The sequence below is a fragment of the Bombus pyrosoma genome, linkage group LG16 (genome assembly GCF_014825855.1).
Source record: "Bombus pyrosoma isolate SC7728 linkage group LG16, ASM1482585v1, whole genome shotgun sequence".
Taxonomy (NCBI): Eukaryota; Metazoa; Arthropoda; class Insecta; order Hymenoptera; family Apidae; genus Bombus; species Bombus pyrosoma.
The window spans coordinates 5235007-5251259 of record NC_057785.1 but is presented as its reverse complement, the minus strand read 5'-3'; the positions used below and the strand labels follow the sequence as shown (position 1 = coordinate 5251259).

Genomic DNA, 16253 nt, shown 5'->3' with positions numbered 1-16253 from the left:
CGTTAACCGCGGAATTACAATGTACGTATAGAGAATATTTGCATAGCTGGAAGTTCGTTTGTAAGTAAATTGAGCAATAAATTGACGGTAACACGATGGTTAGAGTTCGAGGATGTTACTATGAGATCCGCGTGAAATCGAGAGCTGACGAAAATGCGCCGGTACATGCTCGAATGCACGCTTATCCGGGGAGATCTCTCGGCGTTTCGGAAGCGCGGACGGAGCCATGCTTTCTAACTTTTGCCTTGTAAATCGCGCTCCATCGGAAGACGTGTGCGAACCGATAATATCTGGTCGTCCCCGTTAACGTGAGCGGTGAAAACGGATCTGACACTTTTACCTTATCTTTTCGTTAAGATTTCATTGATTAAGATAGCGTTGATGAAAAAATATAAACCAATGCTTCGTTGAATATTTTGGTTAATTATTAAAGTGTATACTGCTACCACCAAACTGCTACTACTACTGCTACCACCAAACTGCTACTACTACTGCTACCACTGCTACTATCAAATGTCCTAAATAGATATAAGCATCACCAAATGTTATCCTAATTTTAAGATCGTAGTGTACAAAAGTGAACAACACAAAAAGCAAATACTACTATATATTAATATTTTTGCTTAATTATATTCATAGAATACATTAATGATTTTGTTTCTAAAAAAAAAATAGCTTTTGAAATTAGCCTTGTAGGAATTAAAGATGTAATACATTTCAATCTTGTAATTATGTATTTGCAGTTCTTTCCGTTACAAATAACAAGTTTTTCTCTAGAGACTAGAAAATTCTGGAATGAAGTTTTCACAAATATGTTTTTGTTCTAAGAAAAAAAAAAACGACTTTAGAAGCACGTTTTTAGGAACTGAAAAGCCAGTGGAGTATAATTTTGTAATTTATTTAAAATTCTTTCTGTTGCAGGTAACAACTTTTCCCTTAAACATAAAATATTAATATTCCGGGAATTCTCGTGGGATCGGGATTGAGAAAGCAAACTCGTATGTACATGTGTTGACTATAATTAAGGTAGGAATGAATTTTATTCATTATGCGAGCGACGTGAAGCGTGCATGCCTCCGTGGCGCTGCAATCATGCTCACAGTTGCGCAGGTCGTGTTGCATACATCACAGGGGCTCTTTCTTCACTTTTTACGATTTACTCTGTTTTCATTGCGTTCTTTTTATGGGGAGTTATTTTATTTACGAATTAATCCGTATATATTTATATACATAAAATAGATAATTTAAAGAATATATGTATGTATATTCTTTAAATTACAATATTTACATTAATTAACGAAAGACAGTTGGATATATCCTGATGATTTAAGTCGGATATTAAATTGAATGCATCGGAATAAATTCTCGCTGATGATGCTCGAACTTTCCAAGACTCTCCGGACAGTTTAACAAACGAAATCCTTTCCTCTCTCATCGCGTTTCTCGAATCATGACGGACGCAAGAAACGATCCATAAAACTCGCGAACAGCTGTTCCTGTGTTTTATGTCGATTTTTATATTTCGATTTGGCATTCCTCAAATCGTTGCTTGTGCAATCGTCTTTCCTGTGGAATTTCCTGGAAACAAAAACTTTTCTTAATATAATTTTATTGAAATAATTCGATTCATGGATACTTTGTTTTTCAATGTTAACTGACGCGCTTCCACTTTCAGGGAAATCACATTTTATTTGCCTAATAAAATATTGGCTTATTTTTTATTGTTTTAAAACTTGACCCAGTTACGAAAAACACCATTTATATTATTATTATTATTATCATTGTACATGTTACTGCTTATTGTACTATATTCCTGTAGTAGAAGTTCTATTTTATTACTTTTCTTCTTTAAGATGTAGAATACACTAACAACGTATATTTTTGTTATTTGACAAAGATTTTAATCATTTCAATTATTCCAAAACTATTTCAATTAAAATTCAAACCTTCAAGCTAATCTCAAAATACTATTTCTATTTTCTAATATCGGACTAAACTTATACCACTTAACCACTATTTCCATACTGCTTTAGTAGCATTTTTATTCACTACTATTATTCTTCTCTTTCCTTGTAATATTTACAAGGCAATGTATGATGTATATTATGCATTGTAAAATATATTTTTATTATTTTTCATACTAAAATGTTATAGTTATTTTAATTACTTGTATTGTAGAATAAAATAGAACAAAATCATAAGTATGTACTATTAGTAGTAATGAATACGGTAATAGTATATGTGGCTCCACCAGTCGTAGGAAACCACATGCGCAGAAGCGCGTGCCAGACATGCGCAACCGCAACGAACAATCCGTTGCTTCGATTGTTTGCCTTATGTAAGTAAGTACAGTGTTCGTCCATCCTTTTCTCATTTTTCTCGATTGAATACTGCTTTTTCGCCTCCCGACGGAAAAGAAAAGAATCAAATGGCAGGCTGTAACCAAGGTGTAGTGTTCAGAGCCGGCAGTTTAGCAGCTGCCACCGATGTTTTAGCACGCGACCGTTGCCAACGGTCGTTGTGCATCATGCGTAACCCTCATACGCACCCTCAGTATATTTTCAAACACGTTCGTGAATAGTACCGTTCATGTGTCTGTGGAGAAATTCGACAAGGATGGGTTTGAAATTGCGACGTATCTTTAAAATATTTCGGTGAGTTAAATCGCAAATCTTATCTTACCCTCAACTTTGATTTGTGTATAATAGTTCCTAGTAATTACAAGTTGTGTAAAAATCCTACGTGTGTTTTCTTGTAGACATAAACATCTATATAGGTTATGGTACCATAAATTGATTTTATCCAGCATTAAATTTGCTATAATCGCTATATATGTGCAAATATGCAATTTCTTTTATTGTAAATATGTATAATGGAATTCCCTAAATTATCTTTCAAATTTATTTAATTTCCAAAAATTTGTTTAAGTTAAGTATACAAATCATAATCATGAATAATGAGTTTTCATTTATTTTGATACATAGAAAAATCCTTAAGTCATGTCTCGAAGTTTACCTTAATGTTAAAAAATTTTAGGTTATTTTAATTTGGATTAGCATTTACACGAGTTAATTTTGCTTGTTTCATAACGAACAACCAATTTCATCAACAAAAAATACATCAACAATTTTACGAGCTGTTCATAAAACCTTGTTCCAGCTAGCCGATTGCATTTCTGTTCACCATAGAATATTTACTACGTTATAATCGAGAGAAAGTCTTTTGTCAATGTGATCGCGCAGTCGAGTTCAATTAGCCATTTCTTATTAGGAATTCATTGTATTTATAACAACGAAGAATGCGAGTAATTAAAATGTAATTCCCACATTGAAAATCTTAATTCACTAGATTCACGTAAGGATTACTTCATACTGTATTTCTGAATTAAATTAATTCATTTACGGAATCTGCGGTACCGTAATTCTAATTGAGAATCTCTCGATCTGTGGAGAACGCGAAACTGTATACATAGAAAGCCGGTCACCGAACGGGAAAAAAAACAAGTCACATAACCAAGAAATATACCACTGGAATTATTCTAATGTATTCTAATGTCGATTCTAACGTCCCTTATTTACACTACCTTGTACAAGTATCTTTAGACACTTTAATAGATTTGTAGCGACAGTACATGGATGTAAATAAAATTTATAAATTAATTAAAATGTATACTTAACTAATATTGCTACTTAAAACGAGCTTTATCGTATTACGATAATGAAAAAATAATATAGATGATATAAATGATTATTACAATCATTCATATCATCAATTAAATTACTGTAATTAAATTACATTCTGACAAAAATAAGCAAGTATCTGAATACTTTTGATAATTCAATATATATTAAAAATAAATACATTTAGGAATTCATTATTATATGTAGATAAATACCAAAAGTTTCATATAAATCACATTTATATATAAACTCCTTATAAGGCTATATATCTATTTGATGTCGTGTAATGTTTCTTACAAATTTTTCCTACAATAGATAAGACATTATACGGAGACATATTGAAACTGAAATAAATAAAATATTATATATTACAACGCAAAATAATTTAATTGTAAGATACATACTAGGAAAAGTTTCATATAAATTACATTTACAATATACATCCTTTATAAGGACATTTATCGTTCATGTCATAATAATCTTTAAAAAATTTTGCAATCGCCAATACCTAATCTAATTTCTAAAATACTCCTTGGCAATAAGAAACAATCATTCGTTTATATCTAATGTAGCAATCTCGAATTTTAAGATAATCGCAGAAAATTTTACATTCCCGAATTTGCACAAAATCTGGAATTTTTTTTATTATATTTGGAGTGTCGGCGACACGGGCCGAGTAGTATGCGAGGGCGCCCGAATGAAAGTCGGAGAGGCTCGACGATGGGGCGCGAAAATTGCCGAAGCTACCCGCGCGAAAGCCGTTAGCTCTCGATCAGTCGTAGTCCGTCGATCGTTGAGTTTGGACCGTTAAACCTCTTTTTCCGGCGCGTGTATCCTTCATCGTGCTTTCATCTACTTATTGTTATCGTTGCTACAATTTTTACATCTCGAGAAGGACATTCGAAACGTTCTATTCGATCGGGCTTCTAAATAACAATAAATTATTGTCGTAAGTCGGGAATGTGATTGTTTGTCGGGGACCGGCATAAACGTTCTCGAATCTTTCTGTCAACCGTCAAAAGTGTTAGTGAGAGAAAGATAATTGAATTCGTGAGATTCGTGACTGGAAAAGTGCGTTTTAGAAACTAGTGCAGAAGGTCACGTTCAATGGCTGTAGGAATGACAACAAGAAACTAATCATCCGGTGAGTCGATTATTTCCCGCCATTTTTTTAAAAATTCAAATGCTGTGAAGAATAAGTTCCTTCTTTTTCCGTATTTAAGGATTATTTAAAAATTTTGAAGTTAGAATATCGAACATTATCGTTTGTATACCATAAGTAGACTGCGTATTTTTATGCAAATTCATATTTTTAATATATTCATATTTTTAATATATTCATATTTTGTATATTGCACGAGTTCCCATTAGAAGCAGTAAGTAATAAATATTGAAATTTATAAATTCATATTTTAGTAGTCCCTCATGAGTTGTCAAGTGATAATAGGAATTATAATAGAAAATAGGTTACCAATTAAGTTGAGGTTCTTGTGTGAAATACAAGAAACGTAGTGAGTCATATACGTTATCGTAATGGTCATTTTTGCGATGTTTCGTTTTAATAGCCACGATGTAATTCTATAGCACCATATTTTGTTCTTTTAACAAATTTTAACTCCGGACAAGAAGGTTCCAATCGATCATAGTAATACAAAATTGACAAAAAATTAATAAAAATATCGCGATGTAAAATGTAATATTCAATGTAAAATGTAAAAATTATATTGTTATATTTATATTTTGTAGATTATAATTTTTCAAATTAGAGTATTTTTGCGTTTGAATGTTAAATAATTTTCTCGGGTAATAACACAGCGTGTGATAGTGAGATATAATTTTCTATCCGGTACTGGAGGCAATTTTTCATTTTCCCGTCTTATCAGCCCTTGTAAAACGTAGACAATTAATTTCTTCAGCAAACATCGCAACTACTAATTGCTTCACGATTTCGTAGGATCCTTATCGTTCTGATAAAATTGTTACTGAAAAAGTTTGCGTTAAGATCTCGAGATTTCTCGATAAATATCGCATAACGCAATTACACAATGCAAATATTGCGACGCTACAAAGTCATCCATTACGATTTAAAAATTGTTTCTTATACGATCCGATAATTTATGTTCCTCGTAATTTTTTACCATGAGACCATCAATAATATTGTTTTTACCGCTGAAATTTATGATTTCTCGTCGACAATTAGTCATCTGAATTTTATTCTTCGTTTTCCTAAAATTTTTTGTCGCGTGACTATAAACTTTGCCGCGTTTGCCTTGAAGTTTTTAAAAATTCATTTTGTTTGAAATCGGCAATAAAAAGTTGACTGTTTTGATTTATTTTCGATGATAAATACGTCGCATTGTCGGGAAAATATGTTTCGAATCGTTTACCTGCTCTCGATTCGTTTTCGAGATTTCGTAAATCTCGCGATAACTAAACAGTCGTACAAACTTGCCACGTATACTTATCACACATTATTGTGTAAAATCCAATAACAATTCCTGGTAATACCTGCAATTTGTATACTGAAAATAATACGCCATATTGTAAAATCGAATTAACGAGAAGAAAAGAAAGGAAGCAAAGTTAGGTTATGTTAGTAACACGTTCAATAACAATTCGGGTAATAATTTCAATTAACATTCCGTGTTAGATAAAACTGAATTAAAGAATAGAAATGAAAAAAATCTAGATCAGAGTATGCTAGCGATTTTTCCTCGAAATAGTAATTTTCCCGCAACTGACTTCTGTAAATGGAGAAGAAGAAGCACATGCCTAGTTCAATGTACACAGTAGGTAAATGTTGGCAAATTTTGTTGAAAGAGCCGGCAGTTAAATAGAGAGCGTCGGCCGTCGGCTGTTTGCACGGCTTAGCTCATGTTTGAGGTTTCCCTTTTAGTATTTCTGGTTTCCCGATGCTATAAACGTCACGAATCCCCTGTTTGTACAAGAATCAATCACAGGTGGTCTTTTGACAGCCGTGTGTTTGTTACGTAAAACCAGGAGTAAAAGAAATGAAACGTTTCGCAATGAGTTTATTCGTAAAATAAAAGGAGAAACATTCCAATTGTATTTTTAAATGACATGTATTCTTAAATCTCGGGTCGAGATTATTTTCTGAATTATTTATTCGACAAGATTAATCGATACGACGAAACGAATTTGTCGTAGGATCGTGGAAAGAAATTTTCAAACTTTAAACTTTAATGGAATAAGATCCATAGATTAGGTGAAAATGCTATCAAATAGATAAAACTACAAATTTTGACTATTCTTTAATTAATACAATATAAAATTCGACATATAACCTAAACTTAATGTTATGTACTTATTTCCTTTAATCTAACATATATAAACAATAAATTATAATACCAATAATTAGTAACAATTTACACCATAACTTGAGAGGTTATATGACTCGCATGTAATCATTACAAGATAACAGTAACGTGTTTTAAAGGTTACAAAAATTTTCGATAACGATATAAAGTAATCGGAGACAAAGCGTATTAAGATACGACGTATATATTTCGAGAGTGTGTGACTGAACGTATATAATTTCGAACGTATGTAAACAGTCTGTTTATGACCTCTCATCTACCATGAATATCGTCTGTCTTTCTCTAAACACAATCCTCTTCTCCTTACATTGTTTTCTTTCCTCATCTCATTTTCTTAGAATTCGATCGAACACAGGCAGTTGTCACGTTCATTCCGTGACACGCCCATGTTACGTGTAAAAATTATTTTTTACGATTGCTGCTGGATAATCCGTTAGCTGGCAAAGTTTATAACCGACCATTTGCCCGACGACCGGAATAAAATAGTCGAATGGCCCTAGGCGCGTTTACCCGTCCGCCATGTTGAATTTTGTATTTCGAACGCATCTTAACACGTCCAACACAAAGTCAATACATACATATGTATGTATCGAAGAGAAGGAAATTGTCGGGCGTTATTATTTCCTTTCCAGTGTTCTAGTCATATTTTAAGCAGATAAAAGTAAAAAAGACGCTTTCCAATTTCTTTTAATATGAAATGTAGAAATCGTAGTTACGAATGCTTTAATATTATGGTCAGTTTTGAACATCACTTTCACATTAAGAATTAAATGTTTAAAACATTAAGAGTCTAGGTTGCGTTAGCGCAACATATAGTTGCAACGTTATTCAATCAGTTTAGGTTATCTAATTCTGTTTTTTTCAACGTTACAGATACGAAAGGGAATTGCCAGGATTAGCTTACATCTTTTTCTCATTAGCATTTCTTCTATCTAGATTCTATGATTTTATGAAATCTAAAGAAATAGAAATATTCGCGACATTAATGATAAAACATTGCCTGGCCCTTAGCGAGTTAATCCCTGTACTTATTTTTCCAATCGACTGATTATTTTAACCGCAGATTAACGTTAATAATATTTTATCTTATCAAGATATGTTCGTAGCTTTATTAGCTGTTTTTACGATTAAAATTCTTGCAAATCTTGCTACAATTCCAGACATATATATCTCTCAACGAATCTTCGCAACGCTTGAATAACTTTCCTTGATAATTAATCAGGTCGTTAATGGCGTAATTGTTAGATATTAAATACGTTATGCAAGGAGATGGATGACGTCGCTAATTTCATAATTGAATAAGCATACTAACAACGTTGATATCAGTTGGCTATCAGTTAGTGTAACTTTGAGTCGCTATCTTATCTAGTTTAGGCTGTACGTGCATGTCGAATTGTATGTTTTCATCACGTTCATTCATCTTTTTATATTGTTTCTTGCTTCTATTGGTCTTGCAACACGTAGGGTATTGCAGATGCACGGACACTTTCGCTGTCGGTCGAGTTTTTGCTTCTCAGACGTGTATGCGTACGTGCATGTGTATGTGAGCAAATATCCTGGCCTTGATTTGAAAATCTGGGCCGCGTTGCACCTCGTATCGATGCCGTAATCAGGCAGTGTACAATGACTGGTTGCATACGCTTATCTTTCACCTTTTTCTGCCCATTGAAAGCCAATTTACTTTGTCCTGTGTGTATGATCGTTGACGAACCACCACCTGTGTACTATGTACCTCAGATTGTGTACAGCGGCCATGATAAATGAGGATATTTTTAATTAATATGATTCGTATGCTTTTGATTTTTATGCAACTTTTATGTAAAATTATCCTGCGGATTTTTATGCAATTTTTATGCAAAATTATCCCGCGGATTTTTATGCAATTCCCGTGTAAATTTATACTGTGGATTTTTGTGCAATTCTTGTGCAAATTTATGCTTTGCATTTCCTCGCAATTTATATTTTTGCGAATACAATTAAAGAAACAGAATTTAAACATAAATTTGTTTCATCTTTTATTAGAAGTTATAATGACTATTGTATTTTGTGTATTTTATTATTATATATTGTTATTATTATTATTATTATTATATACTACATTGTTAGATATTATTATACTTTTATACATCATGTGCAGCTTGAGTACTTTCAAAGCTTCAAATTTCACAGAAATGTGCAAAAATCCGCAATTTAGAGGTTGTTCTATGGACTGGAATATCTGCTGATTCAAATGGATGTTTAAGGAATAGTGTTTTGCAACAAAGATATATTTGGAATTAATGCCTAAGAAAAAATTGAAGTCATCAATTTAGTTGAAATTAATTCTCAATAAAAGGAATCCTCAGAACATCAAAATATTACAAATCGGTACAATATGCGTACACCTTACTCTTTGAAATTTAAAATAAAAGCGTCCTTGAGAAATGAGAAAGAGCAGCACGAACAGGTGGCAGACCACAAGAGTAATGACTAATTCACGGTCTATGTTTAGATAAGGGTTGGGTGCCAAGGTCATCGACTGCTGAAATTACTGGTTTCGCTTCATAATCATAGACTGATACGCGAGAGAAAGTCATGAGTGATTAAAAAAAAAAAAGAAAAAAGAAGAAATACTGTTTCTTGGCTAGAAGGTGTTTACTTGCCGATACGCGATTGTTTAATAGCTATGTTCATTCAAAAACTGGTTTATCAATTATCTGCGGGATAATGAACGGCCTGGTATAGGAAATTGAGAAACCCGAAAACAGGAAACGGCGTAAGGAAAGGAAAGTTCCGCAAGAAATTATAATCGTCATATATGTATATATACTGAAAGCCTTGAATACTTTGCAAACGTCTGTTTTCTGCAACAATGAGGGACCTTGATCTTATATGGATGGAAAAAAGCTGAAAAATTTCGACGAGGTGCTGTTAAATGGCTCGACTCAATTTAAATTCCGATTTACTTATGGAAACAGGCTAATTAAATTAGCAATTGGAGATCCAACGCGAAACATTATCTGTGTCGTTAATTATACATTAATGACCAGCATGATTGATAACCTATTAGGTTGGCTAACGATTTACTCTGAAATTACATTGAATATTTCTCTGGTCGTAATTTTCGTTCGTAGAAATAATTTCTTGTTTGAAGATAGTCTCAAGGCTTTAATTATCAAAGAAAGATGCTTAAATTTTTGTACGACTCGGATAAGACCGAAGGATAGCTTGATATTTGGTTCCAATTATTTTTGTGAACAATTTATACTTTGAGCTTGATGGGAAACCTAATCGGCCGAAGTTGGCTAATATACACCTAATTCTCTTATTGGACAAATTTTAAAAATTGTAGCAAGAACAGGATTGTCATTGCAGAATGGTAGCATAAGCTTTCTTCACATGGAATCACCCTATTGTCGATTGCGTCACCGTTATCGGGACACCCTGTATATAGAAGACAAGAAATTGCTACAGTAGGAGGTAATAATCGCTCGGTATGTAAGAGGTACTGTTATGACTGTAGATTCAGCGAGTGTGTCGTGGAATTTGCATGATTTCCGATTATCGGTTCTCTAGGCAGACGCGAAAAAAAGAAAATGGCGCGACGAAGAGGATGAAACGGGAAACGGTAACTGCACAGGGTTCAGGCTCACGTAGACCGCGACGAAATACACGTTACAGTTGGCAAACAATGTATTACGCAGGCGATTTCAGTCAGTGAAACTTCTTTTCCCTGATTCTGTTCTTCATATGAATAATTTCTGTGCCTTCCTGTACATCAATAACAGTTCGAGATTCCTGCCCTTGTAATTCTCATATCGGAATACTTATATCTTCCTTAAATAGCAGTGGCACTACTATAGTCAAATTAGAAGCTAATAAAACGAGAATTATATATATGAATAGAAAGTTTTGAATCTTTCGAATATTTCTAATAACATTTTAACCCAATATTTAGGGAACTAGGGAAATTTAGAATTTAGAGATTATCTTTCGAACTTCCTTTTGTCTTCCGCTGTACTTCATTACAAAAAGGAGAAGTTATAAAGCGAGGAATTATGAATTTTGTTGTATATTTAGTTATTAGAACGGAGACAAAATTGGAACTGAGTATTTGGGAAATTACAAACAATTAAAGTTTAAAGAATTTTGAACTTTCAAAGTCACATCTCGAAGCTTCCGATTAACAATCATTTCCGGTACGATCTGGAGGATCAAAGAAAGACACTCGTGGCTTTATTACGCGAACGAAGGACCCATGTTTGGTAAAACTGGTCGTAATAAGAGACATGGGATTTTTATGACGCGTTCCATTCGAGAGAACAGGTCAGTATCATGTTTCACGATTTTTCGTTTCTTTTACATCTTACATACGTAGCCATTTTGTTTGGAAATAAATCGCCGAAGATTTAAAAAAAAAAAAAAAAAACGAACGAAATATCGTGAAAGTACTTACGCTCTGTTATTCATCGTTGTCGAACGAAACGTAAAAGTGGAAAGAGAAAATCCTTGAACATGAACGGGAATAAACTATGAATCTTGCGGTACATCGGGGTACAGTTTAGTCTCAGTTTCATGCGTGACGACCTAACACATATATCAATAATACACGTCGTCTATTTCTGTTGTATCCGTTAAATTATTGGAAACACAGGAAATATAAAAATACAAAATGTGAAAGGATTTAATAGATGTAGTTGTAGAAAATTATCACTCCTAGCTTCGTGAATTGTTATCGTCGCATGTATTTATCAGTTTATCCAGAACTCTAAAACTTACTACTTTTTCGAACCTTTGTACGAAACAGTTGTCCTTATAACCCCAAACTCACTTCCATTTCCGATTTTAAAACGAAATCCTCGATAATTATTGCATAGAATCGTAGAATGCGAATATTGTGACGTTACAAATTGAAAACAAATTACATAAATCGTTTAATAATACTAATCAGCGAAATTTATCTAATCTAAATATCTAAATATCTAATCTATCGAAACAAACTTTGTATAACCTCAAAAATCTTCTTTCTATATACAGAATTCTTTCGAAAATACGACTCTACGAATCTTAGGTTGCCAGCCACGATTTATGCAGAAACGCACGATTAAGTAATACGTTTGTTTCTGAACCGTTTACGTAAGAACGAAGAGAGAGAGAGAGAGAAAGAAGGTGCGCAATTCACGTGACTCCATGTTGGCGCATGCGTGTAGCAGCATTGTACGAGACATACCGATGTCGAGTGAAAGAGAAAGAAAGAGATAGCGGTTTTCGGCTCGGTTTTCCTCGATTTTGTCAAGGTCGCGGGTATCGGTCGTCACATGAGTGCATTTTGCATGCGACGCAAAGCAGACGTGTAGGATGCACCGTTATTCGGCCTGAGACGCTGATCCAGCGATAGCTATACATACAAATGCACAAGTCGATCTCTCTGCCTCCATACAGATCGTTTGCCATCCTCTCGAGCGATGTTTGTAACTGGCGATGTTACTTCGAGTAGATAACACGTGTACAATTATACATTGTAGGTCGCCTGCATATGTTTATACACATACAAATGATACCTAAATATAGAGACATATGTTTCACATTCTAAATGTTGCAATGAATATTTTAGATGCTTCGTGTATTTTCCTGTATTGCGTGCAACTTATATATTTTTCTATACTTAAATCTCCCATAAATACACGGATATTTGTTTTGTTATGAGTTGCGTGGAGAATAAAAGAAGGACAGGGGATACCAAATTTAGCGATTTTATAGTATATAGGGTATCTTGTTGCAACTGGAGTTGTAGGAACATCATATTTTAATCATGTTCCTTTGGGAAGATATAACGTGTACAGTTATGTATTATAGATCATAGATTATGTGTGAAGAATAAGAGGTAAATAGGAAATATATATATATATATATATATATTATAAACAATATAACAAAGCTGAAAGTTCGTCCAAAGCCGAGAGGCACGGACTAAATAAAAATAATAATAATAATAATAATATAAACAATATAACAAATAGTATTCAAGGCTGAAGAGGTTAAAGAAGCTAAAGCCAAGAAATCAGAGAGACTAGAGATCAGTTCCTGATGAACAGTTTGAAGAAGCTAGAACTAGCAAAGATCGTGGCTCTTACAAAGTCACGAACTCGACATTGGTCGAGGGGGATAGAGAAACATCTGTAAAACTAGATAGAGGAGCGGATCAACCGATGATCCATAGATAGACGCATCGATCATCGATCCTTATCCAAGCATATCGCACTTTTATTATGTGTGTCGGTGATTCTAGGGCCGATGATCGTTGCAGAGGATCTTGGATGCGCGATTCTCTCGTCCTTGATTGAAAATCCGTGTAAGAAATGTAGAAAAATTGAGCCGGTTAATGGAACACGTTCCAGGGAGCTTCGAGTTGGATAGAGTTGCTTGTTGGTCGGTATTGGACGTGATTCGATAGAGAAATAATATCACGTATGATAGTCTGAGGCGTTGGAAAAAGTTTGACGCGTTTAGGGAGGAATGCGGATGAGCCTAGGGAAAATTTTCATAACTCTGCATTAAGATAAATAGAACTATAACTTGGAAAGATAAAAACTGTAATATGAAATAAAAAGGTTCGTTAAAAAGCGATTTTGTATTTCCTTTTGAATTTTAAAGGAGATTCCTCTTTTTCCAATATTGTATTACTAAATTCCATAGAATCTTCGACATAGTTAAAACGCTACCGCAGCTAGCTTCTCATTGGCGTGGTAAAAATCAGATTACTGATAAGTAAATAATAAATCAAGAATTAATTAGTAAAGATCTTTGCCAATGATTATCTTTGCGCTGTAAGAATATCAAAGACACCTAGCAAGGAGTAAATTCTAGTGGATATTTTTGTGAAAAAAAAGCGAATAACATGTAGATTTCCTTCTCGAGATCTGTATAATTGTATATATGCTTTTATGTTCTACCAATGTCGCGTAAACCGATTAAATAATAAATGTATTTATTTGATTCCAAAATATAGATTCTAGGGAGTTTAGATATACAGTTTAGATGTTGAAGATATCGAAAGTATCGGAGAAGCGCAAACAAATAACTCAGACTAAATAATGTTAATAAAGGAAGAGGTAGAAATTAGGTGAACCGAAACGCAATAGTGGGAAGGAAGCCGGGTTGAAAATAGCTGGCGATTGTGTAACTGTAAAACGCAAGCCGCAAGAGTTCAGCTTTTTTTTTTGGTCAGATCGTCTTGACGGAGTCTAGTCGCCTAGAAAGGATACGCTGTTGACTGGTTCAGTACTTTCCACGTTAGGATTACATTTCTTAGCTATAGGCATACCAAAGTTCGTTTTAACAGTCCTCTTCTTACCTACCCTTCTACATAACCTCACAAAAAGACTATCCTTCGATGCTTCGACCACTTAATCTCTTTTCTTCTGTTATACTGATTTTGTATCTGGAATAATTATGTATTTGTTATATAAGACACATATAAGGTAATGTCGTTCGGAATATTTATTACCTTGCCATTGTTTTTTTTTTTTTTGTCTCAAGTTCCATTTATAAATAGGTTATGAATATAACCTATTTCGCGAACATAACCTAACCCAAGTACATTTTATAAATATCACAGTATTTTACTAGACTGCGCATGTTTCTGAGCATAACCTAGCCCAATCCCAAATTCTATAAATATTACAAGTGTTTTACTTCAAATATTCTATATACTTTCTCATTTGAGTTCCTCTCGAAGATAAATCAAATTGAAGAGACTTTAACTTCATTTTCTCACATGCCCATTAAAGATATTTCAATTAAAACCAGCGATAGTTTATCACTGAATGGAAAGTTTGTAACAACGTTGAGCTCCTCTATTGTCCAATACCATATCGTCGTTATCTTTGTGAAATAAAAATCACACCGCTATTCATTTCACGTCGAACGTCTCGAGATAAGCGATAACGTTACACGTTATATGCACTTGTGTCCCCTATTGTTTTGACACTGTTGTGTCAAGCCTCTTCTCTAATCGTCTATAATTACATACTAGGTAGCGTTTTATTTTACAAATTTCTAATTGCTCGGATAAGCATCAAGCTAGTATGGACTATTCTTAAAACGGAACTCTCGACACGTGTAATTTCCTTCACTGAGGAATAAAACCAGAGACTAGTCTGAGAATTTACATACCGTGTGCTCTTACAGTTGTACAACGTTGTTACGCGTATACCAGATGGTCGGTTTGTGGCGCTTTTTTCATCAATGTTCAAACTCGATTTTCTCTTAAACTAAGATTTAAACGAGCAAACTTTATTCCATATTTTCTTCTTATTTTGTTGATAAAGGATCGCCTCGTGCCCGCTTGTACGTGTTATTCGGTCGCACCCTGTATAATTAGTAAATATAACTACTATATAACTGATAATATATATGTATATGCGTAACACTACAGTGTTTGTCTTCAATTTATTTCAACTGTACGAGTTGCTGCAGCCACATTGAAACTCTCACAGCGAGGATTACAATGTATCTCTGATTACTATTCCCGACGCCGGTTATCATACATTTTTTCTCCGAGTTGCCTCTTCTCATTCGATGAAACGAGCAAATACAATAAAAGATGAAACTATTACCAGCCGCGAGTAGATTTATTGCTCGAGATTGCATCTGCCAGTGCGATGTTTGAACAGTAATTAAGAGGTTTTTTAAGGTCGTCACCAGCGAAAATGATTGATAAGAATGTTAGATAGAAGAAATTATAGTGCTTTGTCTTCTCAACTTTTGCAATTCACTCGCATGTTGCCATTAACACGGTGTATTAATATAGAAATGTTTTGTAAAAGTCACATTATGCAACGGTGTCCTAAAAAGAAGATATACAATTATTTAAAATAAGATTTAAAGGCTTATAGGCTGGCTAAATTTTCTCATGGTAAGGTCTACACAAAGATCACGCTACAAAGCTATAGTAAGTTTATTTTTCCTCACTTCCTGACTTTTATGTCACTTGGCCGCTAAGAAAGTAGTTTATCATAAGATAAATTATTTATAGAAATGTGTCTTATATGTAAACGGCTCATTGGAAAATAATTGTTGCACAATTTTTAAGTCAAAATGTAAGAACGTAACCAACTATAGACCTTTCTTTGACAAGCAATCAGGATTTTAATTATAGAGGGTTAGAATGTAATGAAAAGCTTGGCACACCACACGCATAGTTGATTTCTTTTGAAGTTAGCAATGGTATTCCAAGCCTGGATGCATGAGATCA

At 33.8% G+C, this 16253-nt stretch overlaps 1 protein-coding gene and 1 long non-coding RNA gene across 6 annotated transcripts in view; one reads left to right on the top strand and one right to left on the bottom strand.

Moving 5' to 3' along the window:
• The window catches only part of LOC122576431 (cordon-bleu protein-like 1), a 96576-nt gene that overhangs the window by 18628 nt on the left and 61695 nt on the right, over positions 1–16253 (top strand). The window contains exon 1 of one of the 5 annotated variants that reach the window (XM_043746738.1): positions 2470–2654. The exons of 3 other annotated variants lie outside the window; for them this stretch is intronic. In XM_043746738.1, the coding sequence (XP_043602673.1) occupies positions 2590–2654 (65 nt within the window). In that variant the 5' untranslated portion in view covers positions 2470–2589. Of the gene's footprint in view, positions 1–2469; positions 2655–4446; positions 4825–16253 lie in introns of those variants that run through there. One more of the 5 variants, XM_043746740.1, reaches the window with a different exon arrangement.
• Positions 928–15181, bottom strand: LOC122576434. Its single transcript, XR_006319759.1, has 3 exons — positions 14505–15181; positions 14356–14438; positions 928–1578 (listed from the first exon to the last, which is right to left on the bottom strand). It is a non-coding gene; the product is annotated as an uncharacterized LOC122576434 (long non-coding RNA).